Consider the following 21,602-nt stretch of genomic DNA (forward strand, 5'->3'; position numbering starts at 1 on the left):
AAGTTTTGCACTTTAAGTTGAGAAAATGTTAAGAAACGTGAACACGGAGGAACATTTATGTAGCGGCCAGAGCTCGTCCTCTGCCACGGGACGGAGAGGCTCCTCCTCCGGGCTGGACGGCCAGGAAAGCTCGTGGATCGGGCTGCTGTCGAGGCCGGCGCTGTCCCTGCTGCAGAGACTGATCCCGGGTCGGTCCCCGGCCCCTGCCCCGGCCCCGGCAGACAGTTTTGTGAAGGAGGAGGAGGAGAGGGAGTTTTTGAGACAACTGGACGACATCCTGCCGCGTCCCTCGACCCCTCACCTGACCCCTCACCTGACCCCTCACCTGACCTACCTGCGGTGTCAGCAGGACGGAGCCGCCGGCCTCCTGGAGCCGAGGGCCGGCGGCTCCGTCCCCTGGCTAACCCCGGGGTCCCTGCAGGAGCTCGGCCTCCAGGAGGAAGACGTGGACCTGAGGCTCTGTCAGCAGACACAGGGGGGGAACCTGTCCTCCGTCAGGACCGTCCTCAGCCAGGTTCTGCTGAGCTCTCAGGGAATCAGACCCGGGAAGGACTGGGGCACCTGGGCCAGCGGAGCGGCGAAGGCCTGGCCGTGGTGGGGCAGCATGTGGGGGGGGGGGGAGGAGGCTCCGGGGGCCGGACGGCTTTGTCCTCAACCAGAGACTGACACAAAGAGTCCCGCTGGCCCCACGGGTCACGTGACTGTCCAGGACGACAGCAGGGGGTCGACTCTGGGAGAAACCTCTGGACCTCCTAAACACAAAGAGGAGCCCCCGTCCCCCAGTGGAAGCCTCCAGGACAAGCAGGGGTCCACACCGGAGCCCCCGTCCCCCAGAAGCCTCCAGGACAACCAGGGGTCCACACCAGAGCCCCCGTCCCCCGGTGGAAACCTCCAGGACAAGCAGGGGTCCACACCGGAGCCCCCGTCCCCCAGAAGCCTCCAGGACAACCAGGGGTCCACACCAGAGCCCCCGTCCCCCGGTGGAAGCCTCCAGGACAAGCAGGGGTCCGCACCAGAGCCCCTGTCCCCCGGTGGAAGTCTCCAGGACAGCCAGGGGTCCACACCAGAGCCCCCGTCCCCCAGCAGCTCCGGAGCCGCCCCCTGCAGTGAGGCGTCTCTGCTGAGCCCTGAGCAGGACAATGGGTACTCCAGCCTGGAGGAGGGACACCTGCTGAGGATGAAGGCTGACACCCCTGAGAGGACGGAGGGAGAGACACCTGAGGAGTCCATGTCAGAGCAGCAGGACCAGGACCAGGACCAGGAGGAGGACCAGGACCAGGAGGAGGAGGGGGCGGCGCTGCTCTCCACCCCCCAGTGTCAGAACAAAGCCATCTCCTTCATCATGGGCTGTCCCTGCAGTGAGGACGAGGACGAGGACGAGTCCAGTGATGATGATGAGGATGATGATGATGATGATGATGATGATGATGATGGCTTTGACAGTGAGGGCTCCTCTGATCTGTCCTCCTCCTCCTCCTCCTCCTCAGATGATGAAGACTCTGAGACAGAGCGTCTCTGGACGTCCCTGAGTCAAAGTCTGGACCCGTACAACCCCAGAAACTTCACCGCCCGCCTCCACACCGGCTCCACCCGGCCCCGGCCCATCCCCACCCCCACACCCCCGTCCTCCATCCAGTCCACTCCTGCCTCGTCCCCTGACGTCTCCTCCCTCGCTGCCTCTCCTCCCCCCCCCTCCTCGTCCCCCCCTCCCTCCGGCAGTGACACCTGGGACGACTCTGCGTCCAGCGAGGTGGACGAAGCAGAGAGCCTCCGCCTGTGGAGCTCCTTCAGCTCCTCCTCTGACCCCTACAGCCCCTTCAACTTCCAGGCTCCACTCAGGACTACAGGGCCCTCCGCGGCCCCCCCCAGAACCAAGACCAGGGCCAAGAGGGGTCCCCGGTCCGCCCCGTCCTCAGCCCCTCCACCTGAGTACAGGAAGGAGGAGGCTGAGGAGAGACTGGACAGCGGCTTCTCTGAACCCTGCAGCTCCACCCAGACCTCCTCCCAGACCTCCTCCCAGACCTCCTCCCAGACCTCCACCCAGACCTCCACCAAGAAGGTCAGTTAGGTTTATCAACATCACTGACACGTGTCTCTGCTGGAGACACGTTGGACATGTTGGACACTCTGGAATATATTTAGGGTTAGTTGAGACAGATTCATTCCACCAGTCACAGGGTTTATGTGGGGAGAGGGGGTGGGGGTGGAGGTGAGGGAGGGGGTGGAGGTGGGGGAGGTGGTGAGGGAGGGGGTGGAGGTGGGGTGGAGGCAAGGGAGGGGGTGAGGGGTGGGGGAGGTGGAGGTGGAGGTGGGGGCAAAGGAGGTGGAGGTGGAGGCAAGGGAGGGTTGTGTGTGTCAACAAGGATTCAGGTTACATCCAGGGTCCAGGGTCCAGGGTCCAGGGTCCAGGGTTCACTGTAAAACTGCTGAAGTGAGTTTAACGTCCTCCAACGTCTCTGGTTTGTTAACGTTGCTGCTCATCAATCAGCTGATGGAGACGTGTCTTTAAACTGTTCATGTTCTATAATTAAACTAGTTCTAGTTCTAGATCTAAACTATTAATGTTCTATAATTAAACTAGATCTAGTTCTAGATCTAAACTATTAATGTTCTATAATTAAACTAGTTCTAGTTCTGGATCTAAACTGTTCATGTTCTATAATTAAACTAGTTCTAGTTCTAGATCTAAACTATTAATGTTCTATAATTAAACTAGTTCTAGTTCTAGATCCAAACTGTTCAGGAAGAGACTTGTTGTCTCCTGCAGAAGACAGTAAGTCAACCAGTAGATCAACTCTGACTGGACCTGGACCCTGGGGGTCTGGACTGGTGCTAACAGTGATGCTAACAGTGATGCTAACAGTGATGCTAACAGTGATGCTAATAATGATGCTAACAGTGATGCTAATAATGATGCTAATAATGATGCTAACAGTGATGCTAATAATGATGCTAACAGTGATGCTAATAATGATGCTAACAGTGATGCTAATAATGATGCTAATAATGATGCTAACAGTGATGCTAATAATGATGCTAACAGTGATGCTAACAGTGATGCGAATAATGATGCGAACAGTGATGCTAATAATGATGCTAACAGTAATGCTAACAGTGATGCTAACAGATGCGAACAGTGATGCTAACAGATGCGAACAGTGATGCGAACAGTGATGCAAATAGTGATGCTAACAGATGCTAACAGTGATGCTAACAGATGCGAATAGTGATGCTAACAGATGCGAATAGTGATGCTAACAGATGCGAATAGTGATGCTAACAGTGATGCTAACAGATGCGAACAGTGATGCGAACAGTGATGCGAATAGTGATGCTAACAGATGCGAATAGTGATGCGAACAGTGATGCTAACAGATGCGAACAGTGATGCGAACAGTGATGCTAACAGTGATGCTAACAGTGATGCGAACAGTGATGCGAATAGTGATGCTAACAGATGCGAACAGTGATGCGAACAGTGATGCTAACAGTGATGCGAACAGTGATGCGAATAGTGATGCTAACAGATGCGAATAGTGATGCGAACAGTGATGCTAACAGTGATGCGAACAGTGATGCGAACAGTGATGCGAACAGTGATGCGAATAGTGATGCGAACAGTGATGCTAACAGATGCGAATAGTGATGCGAATAATGATGCGAACAGTGATGCTAACAGATGCGAATAGTGATGCGAACAGTGATGCGAACAGTGATGCTAACAGTGATGCTAACAGATGCGAATAGTGATGCGAATAGTGATGCGAACAGTGATGCTAACAGATGCGAATAGTGATGCGAACAGTGATGCGAACAGTGATGCTAACAGTGATGCTAACAGATGCGAATAGTGATGCGAATAGTGATGCAAACAGTGATGCTAACAGTGATGCTAACAGATGCGAACAGTGATGCTAACAGATGCGAATAGTGATGCGAATAGTGATGCAAACAGTGATGCTAACAGTGATGCTAACAGATGCGAATAGTGATGCGAATAGTGATGCAAACAGTGATGCTAACAGTGATGCTAACAGATGCGAACAGTGATGCTAACAGATGCGAATAGTGATGCGAATAGTGATGCAAACAGTGATGCTAACAGATGCGAACAGTGATGCTAACAGATGCGAACAGTGATGCTAACAGATGCGAATAGTGATGCGAATAGTGATGCAAACAGTGATGCGAACAGTGATGCGAATAGTGATGCGAACAGATGCGAACAGTGATGCGAACAGATGCGAATAGTGATGCGAACAGATGCGAACAGTGATGCTAACAGATGCGAACAGTGATGCTAACAGATGCGAATAGTGATGCAAACAGTGATGCGAACAGTGATGCTAACAGATGCGAACAGTGATGCTAACAGATGCGAATAGTGATGCAAACAGATGCGAACAGTGATGCGAACAGTGATGCTAACAGATGCGAACAGTGATGCTAACAGATGCGAACAGTGATGCTAACAGATGCGAACAGTGATGCGAACAGTGATGCGAACAGTGATGCTAACAGATGCTAACAGTGATGCGAACAGTGATGCGAACAGTGATGCTAACAGATGCTAACAGATGCTAACAGTGATGCTAACAGTGATGCTAACATATGCGAACAGTGATGCGAACAGTGATGCTAACAGATGCGAACAGTGATGCTAACAGATGCGAACAGTGATGCTAACAGATGCGAACAGTGATGCTAACAGATGCAAACAGTGATGCTAACAGATGCTAACAGTGATGCTAACAGTGATGCTAACAGTGATGCTAACAGTGATGCGAATAATGATGCTAACAGCGATGCTAACAGCGATGCTAACAGCGATGCTAACAGCTAGCATAGCACCAGTTTGTTTCTGCTCATATCAGCCTCTCAAACTAAACCAGGTAGACTTCCAGGTACGTTCTGCTGTCAGTGCTAACTGTTAGCATCCGTTAGCTCATCAATAATAACAGCTGACTGAGTCTGAACTTCAGTTTCATGATAAGTTTCATAATAAGTTAATTAATTAAAGGATTAATGAATGAGCTCTGAGCTCTGATTGGTTGCTGACAGGCCCCGCCCCTCACTGTTAACCCGTTACCAATGATGACAGGCCCCGCCCCTCACTGTTAACCCGTTAGCGATGATGACAGGCCCCGCCCCTCACTGTTAACCCGTTACCGATGATGACAGGCCCCGCCCCTCACTGTTAACCCGTTACCGATGATGACAGGCCCCGCCCCTCACTGTTAACCCGTTAGCGATGATGACAGGCCCCGCCCCTCACTGTTAACCTGTTACCAATGATGACAGGCCCCGCCCCTCACTGTTCTCCCTCCTCTTCCTCGTCAGGTGCGTTTCTGTGACGACGTGGAGGAGTTCTTCGTCAGCTGTGGGGAGGAAGAGGAGGACCGACGGGGCCCCTGGGAGGAGCTGGCCCGGGACAGGTGCCGGTTCCTGCGCCGCTGCCAGGAGGTGGAGCAGAGCATCGGCTACTGCCTGCAGCCCCAGCACCGCCTCCGGGTCTACCAGAGCCTCAGCGTCCCCCCAGAGGACGCAGGACGGACTGAAACTGTTCAGGGACAAGTCCTGAGCAACTGACTCTGAGCTGAGGGGTATTAAGGGGGTATTAAGGTGTTATTAAGGGGTATTAAGGTGTATTAAGGTGGTATTAAAGTGGTATTAAGGTGGTATTAGTGATCTCAAGGGCTTCACTGTGAGGAGACGTCTTCATTGACTTAATCTGGTTCATTGTCTCAGAGGAAGAACTGATTTAAACTTCATTAATTGATTAACGAGACGCTGAGTCAGACTCACCTGATCACACCTGATCACACCTGACACAGGTGACCACAGGTGACCACAGGTGAGTCACAGGTGACCACAGGTGGTGACCACAGTGATCACAGGTGAGTCACAGGTGACCACAGGTGAGTCACAGGTGACCACAGGTGAGTCACAGGTGACCACAGGTGAGTCACAGGTGACCACAGGTGGTGACCACAGTGATCACAGGTGAGTCACAGGTGACCACAGGTGACCACAGGTGACCACAGGTGACCACAGGTGAGTCACAGTGACCACAGGTGAGTCACAGGTGAGTCAGTTCTGTCTTCAAAGCCAAAGATGAGTTAACGATGATTTAACGTCCCAGACCAGGACCCAGTGTTCTACTGATCAGTCCCAAGTGTTCTACTGATCAGTCCCAGACCAGGACCCAGTGTTCTACTGATCAGTCCCAGACCAGGACCCAGTGTTCCACTGATCAGTCCCAGACCAGGACCCAGTGTCAGATTAAACCTTGATCTCAATCAAACATCAGAGTCTTTTGGTTTTAAAGCTTTTTATTTTTATAACTGCTTCATCATCTTCATCATCTTCATCATCATCTTCATCAATAAAACCCATATTTAATGATCCGCCTCTGATTGACTTTAATGTTCTCACCGCCCAGACACGCCGTAACCATAGCAACAGAGACCTGTTCACAGTACGTTCCTCAGACCGTCCTCGGGCCGGGGGACGAGCCGGGGGACGGGCCGTCCTCCACCAGGCCCTGCAGGTAGCGGATGTAGCTGATGGCGGCCCGCAGCGTCTCCACCTTGCTGAGCCTCTTGTCGGCGCCGTGTCCCGGCAGGTGGTCTCTCAGGGCGGCGTAGCCCTGGTTCACCGTCCTCACCCTCTGGCGCTCGCGCTCGTTACGCCTCTGGACGAACGCCGGCTCCAGGGGACACTCCAGGACGCTCAGGTGTCCTTGTGGGTGGAAGGGGCTCAGGTAGGGCAGGAGCCCGGGGCCCCGCAGGCTGGAGGGGTAGAGGAGGAACGGGATGTCCTGAGGAATGCCGTGGTCCTCGTGGAGTCCAGGGGACAGACGGAGACTCAGGTAAGATGGACGCTGCTCCATGAGGGGACAGAAGGTGGAGCTCATCATGTGACCTGGACCGACCAAACCCTGAGCAGGAGACGGGTCATCACCTGGTGGGGGACACAGAGTGAGCCAGTATTACATATCATGTCCCCCTTGTCTCCCGTCTCTGCTGTGACCTCCTTTAACTGATCGTTCCTCAGATCGTTCCTCTGTGGATTATCTGTGGGTTCCAGACTCTTTAGAGACGGTTCCTTTCTCTGAGCTCCTTTGTCCACAAACATGTTGTGAAGACCAGACTGAGACAAGTCCTAAACCAGGACCTGAACCACACCTGAGTCTCACCTGTCTGATATGTAATATTGGCTCATTATTCTACTAACGATCAACACCAGCTGACTCGTGGACACCAGGGGTCGGTCGTCATGGTTACAGTAATAGTCCACTCTATCGCGGGACAGAAAATAAAATGTTATTCTGTTTTTAATGAAGACATTTGGACACGTCTCACTCAGGTCTGTCTCTTTTATTTCATCCTGTCTTCATCACGTCCTCCTACCTGTGTCCTCCTCTCTGTCCTCTCTGTCCTCTCTGTCCATCTACCTGCTCCAGTCCAAACTTTTATTAAAAGCTTTGTTTGACAGACGTCCTCCGATGTCCTCTAAGCCTGTGGACATCGTTCTGTCTCAGACTGAAACCGGTTCAAATAGACTGAAACACGTCCTCACCTTCAGAAGCAGCTGCAGCGTCTCGTCCTCTTGTCCTCTCGTCCTCTCGTCCTCAGCGTCTCTGACTGAAGCCTGAAAGGAGGAGGCTTTTACCTGCTGAGGCTCCGCCCCCTCCAGGTGTGTGTTGACTCGTCAGGTAAAGACAGGAAGTGACCACCTCCAGGACCTGGACACCAGAGTCTGGTCTGAAGGAGGTGAGACGGAGGTCGTGTCCTCGTCTCAGCGTCCAGGTGTGTATATGTCCATGTCTCTGAGTGTCTCAGCCTGTTCAGGTGTCTGTCCCTGTCTCTCCCGGTGTCTCTGTCTCTGTCTGATTCTGTCTCTGTCTCAGTGTCTCTGAGTCGTTTGTTCTTGTTCAGACATCAAAGACAGAAATGAGTGTTTGTAGTTTCCTCGTCTTAAATCCGTCGTCTCCAGATGAAAGACGTCGGGGACGCTCTGTCTTCCTGTCGACGGCTGATGACTGTTTATGGACACACACCTGAAACCGGAGCTCAGGTAGAGACGGATCGGAGATGTGTCCCCGTTGTCCTCCATCTTTGATCTGAGCAGAGATCCTGTAGAGAGGCATCACTCTGTCTCCTGATGGAGAGACGTCGTCCGTCCACACCTGAGGACAGAAGACGTCCTCAGGTGTGTTACTTGGACGTGGACGTACCAGCGCTGGTGTCTGAGATCCAGGTGGACGATGGACACGTTGGACTGATGTCTTTAATGTTTAACAATAAACTTTATGATCAGACGACGTCTACAAAATAAAACATCTTTAGTTCTGCTTTTATTTTGAAGGAGGGCCTGAGTCTTACACCATCAGAGTGAGGACATTTATTCAGAGGACATTTTGTCTGGTCCTCTCTTCTTTAGAAGACTGTTAAAGGTCAAAGGTTAAAGGTTAGGGACTGTATTATGTCAATGAATGTCCTCACTAAGACATCTGTACAGACGTGTGTAACGGACATGAAGGATCATCTGATTGGTCCTCAAACTGCAGCAAAGACATGTCCATTCCACCTTAAATCAGCATCATTCCACCTTAAATCAGCATCGTTCCACCTTACATCAGCATCGTTCCACCTTAAACCAGCATCATTCCACCTTAAATCAGCATCATTCCACCTTAAACCAGCATCGTTCCACCTTAAATCAGCATCATTCCACCTTAAATCAGCATCGTTCCACCTTAAACCAGCATCGTTCCACCTTAAACCAGCATCGTTCCACCTTAAATCAGCATCGTTCCACCTTACATCAGCATCGTTCCACCTTAAATCAGCGTCGTTCCACCTTAAACCAGCGTCGTTCCACCTTAAACCAGCATCGTTCCACCTTAAATCAGCGTCGTTCCACCTTAAATCAGCATCGTTCCACCTTAAACCAGCATCGTTCCACCTTAAATCAGCATCATTCCACCTTAAATCAGCGTCGTTCCACCTTAAATCAGCATCATTCCACCTTAAACCAGCATCGTTCCACCTTAAACCAGCATCGTTCCACCTTAAACCAGCATCATTCCACCTTAAATCAGCATCGTTCCACCTTAAACCAGCATCGTTCCACCTTAAACCAGCATCGTTCCACCTTAAATCAGCATCGTTCCACCTTACATCAGCATCGTTCCACCTTAAATCAGCATCGTTCCACCTTAAACCAGCATCGTTCCACCTTAAACCAGCATCGTTCCACCTTAAATCAGCATCGTTCCACCTTAAACCAGCATCGTTCCACCTTAAATCAGCGTCGTTCCACCTTAAATCAGCACCATTCCACCTTAAACCAGCTGTGATGCTGCCCCCTGCTGGAGCTGCTGAGGAAAGAAACACGACCACTGAAGTAATAATTTAAAGTTTATTGTCTAAAAGAGGCACATTCTGAAAATAGAAACCTATAAAACAACCTTTAACATTATTATTATTATTATTATTATTGATGAGGACATTAATCAGTGAATCTATCAGGTGTTGATCCATGATGATAAAATGATTCTTTAAAAATAAAACTACGTTTGGACTGAAACAGGAAGTGACCTCTACTTCCTGTTTATGGAGCCAAGATGGAGGACGTCCACACGGGTCAACTGAAGGACATTCATGTTCATGATCAGTGCAAAGCTTCTCTCTGAGGGACGGAGAGGACACCAGCTGTCTCTGAGGACGGGGGGACGGGGGGGTTCTGAGTGGACTCCTCTCAGCCCATGTACGGGTACTTCCACTGTGTGAGGGGGACGTGAGTCTGCTTCACCACCTGAGGAGACGTCCACCTCAGGACGTAGTGAGGACCTCCAGGTTTGTCATTGGTTCCTGCAAGAAGACGACCGCTCAGTCAACCAATCAGAACTGTCCAACCAATCGGCTGAGACACTGGAGGACGGCCTGGTTCTCACCTGAAGCTCTGGCGCCACCGAACGGCTGCTGAGCCACGATGGAGCCGGTGGATTTGTCGTTGACGTAGTAGTTTCCTGCAGCGTTCCTCAGGACACGGGACGCCTCCTCAATCACAGACCTGGAAAACAAAGACCTCACTGAAACATCTTGAGCTGTCGGAGAACGTCAGAGGGAGAACGCTGGAACCAGCTGGAGAACCAGGAACCATAGTTCCTGGTTCTCAGCATCGGTGAAGCTGACGAAGCCTTTAAATGTGACCGATCAACACCTGAACCAAGACAAGAACCTCTCCGGTTCCTCTGGTTCTTATGGAGGAACTTCAGGACCAATGAGGTTTCATCTCCTTCGTCTGATCACATGGTCACAGAAATCTGCAGGAAGTGGATGTTTGTGACGGTGTTTGGTCAGTTAGAGTAGGACGGACGTGATGTCTACATGGACATGAATGTGGAGATGGGACATGTTGGAGATGGACATGTGTAGATGGACAGGTGTAGAGTGTAGATGGACATGAATGTGGAGATGGGACATGTTGTAGATGGGACATGTTGTAGATGGACATGTTGGAGAGTGTGGATGGACATGTGCATATGGGACATGTGTAGAATGTAGATGGACATGTGTAGAGAGGACATGTGTAGAATGTCTCACTGGTCGTGGGCGAACACGGCTCCGGTCAGAGCGTAGGGGGACGTGTTGTCGATCAGTGTCAGGACGTCCTTGTAGCTGTTGTCAGGATAGACGTAGACGGAGAGGACGGGTCCAAAGATCTCCTGAAGAGACAAAGAGGACATGGATGAGAGGAGGAGGACTTGTTTCCTGTTTGAAGTCTGATGAGTTACTTTGAGACGTACCTCGTTCATGATGGCGTCCTGAGGGTCTCTGGTCTGGACGATGGTCGGCTCCACGTAGTAGCCTTTCTGGTCGTCACACGTTCCTCCAGCGATGATTTCAAGGTTCGGAGAAGACTTGGCGTGGTCGAGCCACTTCTTTATCCGAGCAAATGCCTGCAGGGGACGAGGGGACGAGGGGACGAGTCAGAGCCAAGGACAGATATGACTTGTTAACGTGATTCTGACTGTGAGAGGTTTTACCTTGTCGTCTATCACCGCTGAGAAGAAGGTGCTGAAGTCGTCCACAGGCTGAGACAGAAGAAGACAGATTAAAGCTGATGAGACGGGACGGTCACTAACGTAACCCTGGTTCTATGAAGGAACAATGAACCAAGGACGTGTCCAAGAACTGTTACTGCTGACAGACATGTCCTGATCTGATCACAGACAGGTTGGTATTGGTACGTTAGCGAGCTAGCTAGCTAGCTAGCATGTTCTTAGTTGTTTCTATGATGTCCCTGAGTTAGCGTAGCTTAGTTTTATCCTGCAGGTCCTCCACCAGTGTGGACAGTTCAAAGATTATCCTCGTCTACTCACGTCTCCCACTCTGATGTCCTTGTGAATGTCCAGGAGCTGCTGTTTGATCTTCGGCCACAAGCTTTCAGGGACGTACATCCTGGAGCAGGCCGAGCACTTCTGTCCTCCGTACTCAAAAGCAGAGCGAATCGTCCCCATCACCACGCTCTGGACGTCCGCCGACGAGTGGACAAAGTGGAAATTCTTCCCTCCACACTCTGACAACACAAAGAGGGAGTAAAGACAGGATGATCTGGTCTGGTCTGGTCTGGTCTGAAGATGATCTGATCTGGTCTAGTCTCGTCTAGTCTAGTCTAGTCTGGTCAGTTCTGGCCTGGTCTAGTCTAGTTTGATGTAATCTGGTCTGGTCTGGTCTAGTTTGATCTAATCTGGTCTAGTCTAGTTTGATCTAATCTGGTCTGGTCGGTTCTGGTCTGGTCTAGTCTAGTTTGGTCAGTTCTGGCCTGGTCTAGTCTAGTTTGATCTAATCTGGTGTGGTCTGGTCTAGTCTAGTTTGATCTAATCTGGTCTGGTCTGGTCTGGTCAGTTCTGGCCTGGTCTAGGTCAGGTTTGATCATCGTACCTCCTGCCAGTCGAGGGAAGTTCTTGTAGGTGTCCAGGTTCTGGGCGACCTGCTTCCAGAGACGCTTGAACGTCCTACAAACAAAGAACCATTAGAGGAACCTTCCAGAGACTCAGTAACTTGCTGAGACGGAGACGGAGACGCTCTTACGGGACGCTGCCGGTGAAGTTGATGCCCGCCAGGTGCTGGGAGGAGGTGATGGTGTCTCCGAACACGGGGCCGTCGGCGGGGAGGAACTGGATGATGTTGGGAGGAAGACCACAGTCCCTCAGGACTTTGTAGACGGCGTAGCTGGCGGACATGGCCGTGTCGCTGGGCTTCCACAGGACGACGTTACCCTGGAGACAGTACACGGGTCAGGACATCTTCTCTGTGAGGGGTTACCATGGTAACTGGTCCAGTTATTCATTAATAGGAACACACGAAGAAGAAGAACTCACCATCAGAGCCGGAGTTCCTGCCAGGTTCCCTCCGATGGCGGTGAAGTTAAAAGGAGCCACAGCTGCTACGAACCCCTGGAAGGAACATGTCCATCAGACATCAATGAGAAGATCTGTGACCATCTCACATTACAAGATGATCTGGTCCTGGGTCCTGGGTCCTGACCCGGTCTCACCTCCAGCCCTCGGTACAACATGGTGTTGGTGCTTCCCTCTGCGTCGATCGGCTGCTGCTTCTCCAGCTCGATGGCGTGTTTGGCGTTGAACCTGAAGAAGTCGATGAGCTCAGGAGCGGCGTCGATCTCCGCCTGGACCACGGTTTTACCCTGAACCAGGACCAGACAGAAGAGGATTTACTCAGAGTCTGAGTCCAGTCTTTAGTCTGACGCCTCCCGTCTGTCTCCGTCTCCTGTACCTGTCCAACCATGGTCTTCGCCAGGATCTCAGCTCTCTTGGGTCCACCGATGACGTCGGCGGCCTTGAACAGGATCTGGGCTCGGTCCTGGACGGGCTTCAGGTCCCACTCTCTCCTCGCCGCCACGGACGCCACGATGGCTTTATTGATCAGCTCCTGCATCCAAACACACAGGAACCGTTACAACAGGACGTCCAGCCAGCTGTTCTTGGTTCTGATCCAGCTGTTCTTGGTTCTGGTCCAGCGGTAGGTAGAGACTCACCTTGTCAGCGTAGCAGAACTTGGCCACTTTGTGTGAGTGATTGAATGGCTGAGGAGAGAAAGGTCAGAGGTCAGAGAGGACTCGTCTGAATCATGTGGAGACATGTCCCGTTACTCACTGACAACTGATATCTGACGTCTTTGGTCCAAACATGTTCGTCTCCAACCACACATGGGATCTCCTCCGTCCTCCCCTTCAGGCTGGACAGGGCCTGCAGCCACAGAGCGGACAGACAGGTGAGACAGGTGAGTACAGACAGGTGAGACAGGTGAGACAGGTGTTGAGTGGTAAGTGTCCAAACCTTCAGCAGCTCTGCTCTCTCTGGAGTTCCATCTGCGAAGCTCAGGATCGGTTCATTCTTCACGTCCACCGCCGAACAAGGAAACGTCCTGAACCTTCACACACAACATGCCGTCAGAGACCAGCAGGGGGCGCCACCTGAGCCACCGTCTAATATGTAACCTGAATAAACCTGAATAAACTGGATCAGACCTGAATAAACCTGGATCAGACCTGAATAAACTGGATCAGACCTGAATAAACCTGAATAAACTGGATCAGACCTGAATAAACCTGAATAAACTGGATCAGACCTGAATAAACCTGAATAAACTGGATCAGACCTGAATAAACCTGAATAAACTGGATCAGACCTGAATAAACCTGAATAAACTGGATCAGACCTGAATAAACCTGAATAAACCGGATCAGACCTGAATAAACCGGATCAGACCTGAATAAACCGGATCAGACCTGAATAAACCGGATCAGACCTGAATAAACCTGAATAAACCGGATCAGACCTGAATAAACTGGATCAGACCTGAATAAACCGGATCAGACCTGAATAAACCTGAATAAACTGGATCAGACCTGAATAAACTGGATCAGACCTGAATAAACCGGATCAGACCTGAATAAACCGGATCAGACCTGAATAAACTGGATCAGACCTGAATAAACCTGAATAAACCGGATCAGACCTGAATAAACTGGATCAGACCTGAATAATAAACCAGATTAAAGTCTTTAAAGAGGAGGGAGAACGTCTCTGGTCTCAGATCTACTTTAATAATAAAACATTCAACGTCCTCCGTCCTCTGATTGGACGGGACGTTAAAGAACAACAGGAGGTCCGGTTCCCTCCAGATGTCCTGGACCAGTGACCCCTCCTCATGTTATCATTAACTACAGGCTGGACTGAAGGTCACACAGGAGGAGACATGTGCAGCATTCCCATCAGCTCATGTTCCCCTGAACGCACCACGACGTCCTCTGAGACAAACATGAGGACGTCCAGATGTTTTTAATCCTCAGAGACAAACATGGACGCCTCTTTGTCCACAAAGACCTAAGTCTGCTTTCAGTCTGGGACTCAGTCTTCACTGGTCAATGACTAATTAATAACTAATTAAATCATTATTAATGAGTAATTAGTCATAATAACTACTTAGTTAGTAGTTATTATGACTAATTAATGAGTAATTAGTCATAATAACTACTTAGTTACCTACTTAACGTCTGATTATTAACAGAACCCTGGTCGTTGTCTCACTCTGTCATCACACATGAAGACATTAATGTCTCACTATGAACAGACACCTGGTGCAGAGAGAAGCTAGCCGTGTTAGCATTGTTAGCATTGACTCAAACATGGATCAGGTCTCCTTATGTAACAGGAGGAGTGTCACGTGATCAGCCACAGGTGTCTACCAGCACCTGGTCTGTAACCTCATGTGTGATGAAGAGGAGGTGGTGAGGATGAAGAGTTATTGATCTGTTAGCTTTAGCCGCCGGAGCTAACTGCCAGCTCCTGGCGCGGTCTCGTGCCCGGGTCATGTGCACTCACCCCCGCCAGGACTGGCTGACGGCCGCCCGCACGCGGAGCATCTTCCTGGGACAGGCTGGTCAGACACACGGGGCGACGAACCGAGTAACACAGCGTCTCACACACCTGACGCACCTGACACACGATCAACAGGACCACCGATATAACGTCTGATCGGAGCCGGAGGGGCGGAGACCCATCACGCGCTCCGGTAACGGGGGAGCGCGCGGCTCTTACCGGCCGCTCTTCTTCTCTCTGACTCAACGTCTGTTGTGTTTCATGACGTCTTCACGTTAAACGTCACGTTGCGATGAAGCGACTGAAGAAGAAGAGAAGATTTATCATAAAATAGTAAAGTCTCCGCCGAGGAACGCCCCCCAGACCCCCCTCTGCGTGACATGGAACCTTCCAGAGGCGAGTCTGTGATCGGCCAATCAGAGGCCACCTGGAGGAGGCCAGGACCAATCACAACGAGGCTCTGCTTCTCTGCTTCCTGACCTTTAATCTGCTGCAGGCACTTGGAAAAATATTAAATAAACGATTTATTAAGTTAATTAAAAACTAGACTTTAATTGATTTAATACTTTATTCTCTTTAATGTTCATGTTCTCAGGTTGTTATTAATTAAAGTGTCCAGATCATTAGGTACACTAGTGTGTGCTCTACATGTCCTTCATGACTGTTCTGATGTTCAGACGGCGTCACTAAGGTACACACTGCCCCCCCCCAAAGACTAAGGTACACACTGCCCCCCCCCACACACACACAGAAAGACTAAGGTACACACTGCCCCCCCCCCAAAGACTAAGGTACACACTGCCCCCCCCCAAAGACTAAGGTACACACTGCCCCCCCCCCAAAGACTAAGGTACACACTGCCCCCCCCACACACACACAGAAAGACTAAGGTACACACTGCCCCCCCCCCAAAGACTAAGGTACACACTGCCCCCCCCCACACACACACACAAAGACTAAGGTACACACTGCCCCCCCCCCCCGACAAAGACTAAGGTACACACTGCCCCCCCCCCCCCGACAAAGACTAAGGTACACACTGCCCCCCCCCCAAAGACTAAGGTACACACTGCCCCCCCCCCAAAGACTAAGGTACACACTGCAGCAGAGAGGCCAGACTAGACCCCCCCCCCCCCCAACCCTGCTCTACAGTGGAGACCTGACTTCTATCTTATGTATGTTGGACATGAGAGAATAAAGGACATGTAAACATGAGTTATCACACAGAAAATAAGTCACATATTAAAGTTTTATTACTTTAAACTGCTTCAGTAGAATCAGACGACAAGATCTGACAAATGCTGAACACAGAATGGAATCAGGCCGACCCTCAGATAAAAAGAAATCAGAGTCTGCACAGTTATATTATAAACAGTATATAGTATAGTATTACACATTAAACTTTACACTCTCTGCTACACCCGTCTCTACACTCCTGGCCACTTTATTAGGTACACCAGTGAATCTTTAGTTTCTAATAACTGGTCAGACACATGTTCCTAATGTTGTGACATTGTACTTATTGGGCTAAATAACAGAAACACTTTAATGTTTAATTTAATTACCAATAACTCCATCCTCCACAATGATCATCAGGTGAATCAACACTTTTCTGTTTCTACATCAACTCAACATTATTTATTTTCAGTGTACCTAATGTTTTGGCCATGTCCTGTTTATCCAGCAGCAGACTCAGAATGACCATGAGGTGGAGACATAAACGTCTGGAGCTGATCTCAGGTGGATGTTTACTGGAATAAATCAAACTGTTTTTACGTATTCACTCTTCTGATCCACGTTCACATTATTTTACATTAATTCACTTTATTTATTAACATCTGTACAGTTCATTTTCTATTTAAATCTGTTCCTTCTTTATTTATTTTAGTCCTTTTATATTCTGTAGATTTTAGATCAAATAAAGTGAAGCTGTGTTAGTTAAATAGTGTCCATGTTAATAAATGTACTGTCTCTGGTCTGAACTCATCAAAAAACAAACAAACAAACAAACAGGAAGAAGGTTTTCCAGATGTGAACCTGTTGAACAGATGTGGACACGATGCACTGCTCCTGAAACAATAAAACACAAACCTGAAGGGTTTAAAAAGCATTTCATTTTTAGATGATTTAGTTATAATAAAAGTTTTCCAATGATTAAAAGTTCATCTTGTCAATTTGAGTAAGATTATAGAATGAAATTAGTTATACTGTATATGGCACTGTTGTTACCTGCTGCTGTAATTTCCCCACGGGGATGAATAAAATCTTATTTTATTTTATTTTATCTTATTTTATTTTGTCTTATTTTATTTAATTTAATTTAATTTAATTTAATTTTATTTTATTTTATTTTATTTTATCTTATCTTATCTTATCTTGTCTTATCTTATCTTATCTTATCTTATTTTATTTTATTTTATTTTATCTTGTTATTTTATGTTATTTTATTTCTTCTTATTTTACTTTATTTTATTTTATTTTATTTTATCTTATTTTATTTTGTTATTTTATGTTATTTTATTTCTTCTTATTTTATCTTATTTTATTTTATCTTATTTCATCTTAAAGCAGCGGTCACACATTTCTGCCTTCGCGTTTTCCAGCCTCGGTTTGTCCCAGCCGGGGCTCCGTAGACAGAGAGGCGTTAACAGACTGTGTTGTGGAGGAAAATAAATTAGCTTCTCTGTGAAATCAGCGGCTCGTCTCTCTGCTATCAGCCGGGGAAGTGGAACCAGCAGCGGGTTAGATCTGGAGGAGAGGCTCGTCTGATCGACAGGAAGGTACGAGCTGCTGTCACGTCAGCTTAGCTCTTAGCTGTTAGCATTTAGCTGCCGCTGAGCGATAGCTAGCTAGCTAGCTTCTCTGACATGGGGCTGTCCGCAGTGGAGCCGAACCGAACCGAGTCTAACCGAGCCGAGCCGAGCCGAGCGAGGCCGTAAACCGGTATTAACGTGTCCGCTAATTTAACCCAGACTCAGGCGACAGAGTCCGGCAGGAGGGCTTCAGTCAGACCGGGTAGCTTACAGTGGCTAGTTAGCATGCTAACAAACTGGCTAACTCATCCTTTAAGTACTGGACTGGTACCCTGGTGTCAGTACTAGTACTGATACCCGAGTACTAGTACTGATACCCGAGTACTAGTACTGATACCCGAGTACTAGTACTGATACCCTAGTGTAGTACTAGTACTGATACCCTGGTGTAGTACTAGTACTGATACCCTAGTGTGGTACTAGTACTAGAGCTGATAACCAGGGTAGTACTAGTACTGATACCCAGGAGTGTCAATAGTACTGATACCCTGGTGTAGTACTAGTACTAGTACTGACACTGTGGAGGTGTAGTACTAGTACTGATACCCTGGTGTAGTACTAGTACTGATACCCTGGTGTAGTACTAGTACTAGTACTGATACCCTAGTGTGGTACTAGTACTAGTACTGATACCCTGGTGTAGTACTAGTACTAGTACTACACCAGGGTATCAGTACTACTGATACCCTGGTGTAGTACTAGTACTGATACTCTGGTGTAGTACTAGTACTAGTACTGATACCCTAGTGTGGTACTAGTACTAGAGCTGATACCCTGGTGTAGTACTAGTACTGATACCCTGGTGTAGTACTAGTACTAGTACTGATACCCTAGTGTGGTACTAGTACTAGTACTGATACCCTGGTGTAGTACTAGTACTAGTACTAGTACTAGTACTGATACTCTGGTTATAATGGTATCTGGACCATAGACTGTAGAACCAGTGGATGTCATGACAGCTGGTTACAGGCTACATTATAGGCCATAAGCCCCGCCCCTGTTTATTAGTGGGCGGGACTAAAGTACACATTCAAGTTAATTGAAGCTATAGAAACAGGAAGTGACATCACTATGATGGTTTAGATGCGGGGGGGGGGGGTTATTATGGGGTGTCTGGTGTATTGACTCTCTGTCTCTCAGCAGTGTATGGGGGTCGAGTGGATCCGGTCTCAGGATGAGTTCTAAGGGAGGCGGCACCGCTCTGACCCGGCGCAGCTACAGACTGGCTTCAGACACAGACAAACCCAGAGCTACAGGTAGGACTGGTCCTGGACCAGGTCTATAGGTTCACTGGTCCTGGACCAGGTCTATAGGTTCACTGGTCCTGGACCAGGTTTATAGGTTCACTGGTCCAGGACCAGGTTTATAGGTTCACTGGTCCTGGATCAGGTTTATAGGTTCACTGGTCCAGGTGGTTCTAACATGTTCTGGTCCAGGTGGTTCTAACATGTTCTGGTCCAGGTGGTTCTAACATGTTCTGGTCCAGGTGGTCCAGGTGGTTCTAACATGTTCTGGTCAAGGTGGTTCTAACATGTTCTGGTCCAGGTGGTTCTAACATGTTCTGGTCCAGGTGATTCTAACATGTTCTGGTCCAGGTGGTTCTAACATGATCTGGTCCAGGTGATTCTAACATGTTCTGGTCCAGGTGGTTCTAACATGTTCTGGTCCAGGTGGTTCTAACATGTTCTGGTCCAGGTGGTTCTAACATGTTCTGGTCCAGGTGGTTCTAACATGATCTGGTCCAGGTGATTCTAACATGTTCTGGTCCAGGTGGTTCTAACATGATCTGGTCCAGGTGGTTCTAACATGTTCTGGTCCAGGTGAAGCTCTTGATGATCTGGTCCTTGACTCTGTCTCAGGTATCGTTAATGAGAAGCTGCTGAGCGACTACCTGCATCATGTGTTTCCTTCCACCAATCAGGGACCTGCTGTGGCCTCACTCAGGTAACGTCCCCGTTAATATGTCTGTTAATTAACTTTTATTTAGACTTAATCTGGACACAGATTAGATTCAGCTGAAGGTCAGATTTATTTATTTATCATCCAGAGTTGAGTCTGATTTAATTATTGATCAGCTAACAGATGCTAACAGTTAGCACTGAGAGCAGAACGCTGCTGGACATGCTAGCTGTTAGCATCTTCAGCAGTGTCACCGTTAGCATCACCTTTAGCATCACCATTAACATTGTCATTAGCATTGCTACTAGCATTGCTACTAGCATTGCTACTAGCATTTCTATTTGCGTCGATATTGTCATCTTCAGCAGTATCACTGTTAGCATCACCTTTAGCATTGCTACTAGCATTGCTACTAGCATTGCTACTAGCATTTCTATTAGCATCGATATTGTCATCTCCAGTAGTATCACTGTTAGCATCGCTGGTCAACTCTCTGGTCGTCCACGTCTCTGTAGCGGACTAGTGTGTACTACTAGTGTGTGTGTGTTACCAGTGTGTGTGTTACCAGCGTGTGTGTTACCAGTGTGTGTACTACCAGTGTGTGTGTTACCAGTGTGTGTGTGTGTACTACCAGTGTGTGTGTGTGTTCCAGTGTGTGTGGTCCAGCTGTCCGTGGCCTCCGCCTCATGTTTCCTCAGCAGCTCTAAACATAGGCCGACTCTACGTGGTTCAGATTCAGATCTGGAACAAACCCTTAAACCCTGTGAGAGGGTCTATGTGGAGACGTTATGATCAATACATAAACATCTCAGATGGACAGAACCATCTTATTATTCTCTACGTCATAGATTAATACTAAACACACATTAACTAGAATCTAGAGTCAGTCACCTGGATTAGTTTCTGTGAGGGTTAGGGGTCAGAGGTCAGGGGGTCTACAGTCCTCTGTTCTAAGACATGAAGCTCAGTGGTGGTCATCACTGATGCCTCCCAGCCAGAAGGTCCTGGGTTCTAATCCATGTTCCGACTGGTTCCTTTCTGTGTGTAGTCTACATGTTCTCCCTGTGTCTGCGTGGGTTCTCTCCAGGTTCTCCAGCTTCCTCCCACCGTCCAAAGACATGCTGGTTAGGTTGATTGGTGATTCTAAACTGGCCCCCCATGACCCGTCACAGGACAAGAGGTTACAGAAGACGAATGAATGAATGAAGTCAGTCCAGAAAATATCAAGAACTTTAAACGTTTCTTCAAGTGCAGTCGTAGAAACCATGAAACGCTCTGATGAGGAAGAGTTAGCCCTGCTGCAGAGGATCAGATCGTTAGAGATGGAACCAGATGAAATCAGCGAGAACCGAAGAACCTTCACACTAATTCATCAGATCAGAGAACAAAGTACACACCAACATCAAGTGTTCAGAGGAAGCTGAGTGAACCAGGGACTGAAGAAGAAGAAGCTCTGGAGTGTCCACCTGTAATCCGTCTGTTGTGTTTATCTCATTAAAGGTGTTTACATTGAACAGAGCTTGTCTGCTGTTAATTAAACTGATCAGACGTCTCTGTGTGTGCAGGAAGCCTCTCGGGTTCCAGGATCTTGGATCTCACCTGGAGAGACTTCTGTCTGAGGAGGAAGTGTCTGAGGACCAGTCTGAAGGTCGTCTGGGTCCTCAGCCCGTCGTCCTGGATCACACCAGCGGCTTCGAAGGACTTCTGTTCGTAGACGACGACCTGCTGGGAGTGAGACGCCTGATTATAGACGCAGAGCACTGATTGGCTGGTTCCTGTCATGGAGATGTTGACCATCTGTTTCTGTTTGCAGGTCATCGGACACAGCAACTTCAGCTCCATCAGGGCGACAACATGCGTCTACAAAGGTCAGCTGATCCATCGAGGATGGTTTAAATGTGACACGTTTCCAGCTGTAGACAAATGACTCTTCTGATTGGTGGAGCTCAAAGAAATGCTCCGTGTTTGAGGGA

At 48.9% G+C, this 21,602-nt stretch overlaps 4 protein-coding genes across 5 annotated transcripts in view; 2 read left to right on the forward strand and 2 right to left on the reverse strand.

The window, feature by feature from the left end:
• Positions 1–25: 25 nt before the first annotated feature.
• ppp1r15b (protein phosphatase 1, regulatory subunit 15B) lies at positions 26–6,405 on the forward strand (the record flags this gene model as incomplete). The annotated part of the gene is made up of 2 exons (XM_084542877.1): positions 26–2,059; positions 5,341–6,405. 2 exons carry the CDS (start codon positions 26–28, stop codon positions 5,587–5,589), a joined length of 2,283 nt encoding a protein of 760 aa, XP_084399003.1. The 3' UTR covers positions 5,590–6,405.
• Positions 6,406–6,487: 82 nt separating this feature from the next.
• On the reverse strand, positions 6,488–7,248 carry LOC311486857 (achaete-scute homolog 5-like; the record flags this gene model as incomplete). Its single annotated transcript, XM_084542878.1, has 1 exon — positions 6,488–7,248. Exon 1 carries the CDS (start codon positions 6,917–6,919, stop codon positions 6,488–6,490), a length of 432 nt encoding a protein of 143 aa, XP_084399004.1. The 5' UTR covers positions 6,920–7,248.
• A 2,164-nt stretch (positions 7,249–9,412) lies between these two features.
• aldh4a1 (aldehyde dehydrogenase 4 family, member A1) lies at positions 9,413–15,289 on the reverse strand. The gene is made up of 15 exons (XM_084542026.1): positions 14,921–15,289; positions 13,373–13,466; positions 13,190–13,282; positions 13,072–13,119; positions 12,810–12,965; positions 12,571–12,720; positions 12,395–12,469; positions 12,105–12,292; positions 11,955–12,028; positions 11,393–11,589; positions 11,057–11,104; positions 10,817–10,969; positions 10,614–10,735; positions 9,962–10,080; positions 9,413–9,878 (listed from the first exon to the last, which is right to left on the reverse strand). The coding sequence occupies exons 1-15, from the start codon at positions 14,959–14,961 to the stop codon at positions 9,766–9,768; spliced, it is 1,671 nt and encodes a 556-aa protein (XP_084398152.1). The 5' UTR covers positions 14,962–15,289; the 3' UTR covers positions 9,413–9,765.
• Positions 15,290–17,559: 2,270 nt separating this feature from the next.
• rnf123 (ring finger protein 123) overlaps positions 17,560–21,602 on the forward strand; it is a 56,729-nt gene continuing 52,686 nt past the window's right edge. Inside the window, exons 1-5 of one of the 2 annotated variants that reach the window (XM_084543037.1) lie at positions 17,560–17,697; positions 18,874–18,986; positions 19,590–19,674; positions 21,195–21,360; positions 21,443–21,497. In XM_084543037.1, coding sequence (XP_084399163.1) covers positions 18,905–18,986; positions 19,590–19,674; positions 21,195–21,360; positions 21,443–21,497 — 388 coding nt within the window. In that variant the 5' untranslated portion in view covers positions 17,560–17,697; positions 18,874–18,904. Of the gene's footprint in view, positions 17,698–18,873; positions 18,987–19,589; positions 19,675–20,493; positions 21,098–21,194; positions 21,361–21,442; positions 21,498–21,602 lie in introns of those variants that run through there. The other variant, XM_084543038.1, reaches the window with a different exon arrangement.

This window comes from Chelon labrosus, assembly GCF_963514085.1.
Source record: "Chelon labrosus genome assembly, chromosome: 4".
Classification (NCBI taxonomy): domain Eukaryota; kingdom Metazoa; phylum Chordata; class Actinopteri; order Mugiliformes; family Mugilidae; genus Chelon; species Chelon labrosus.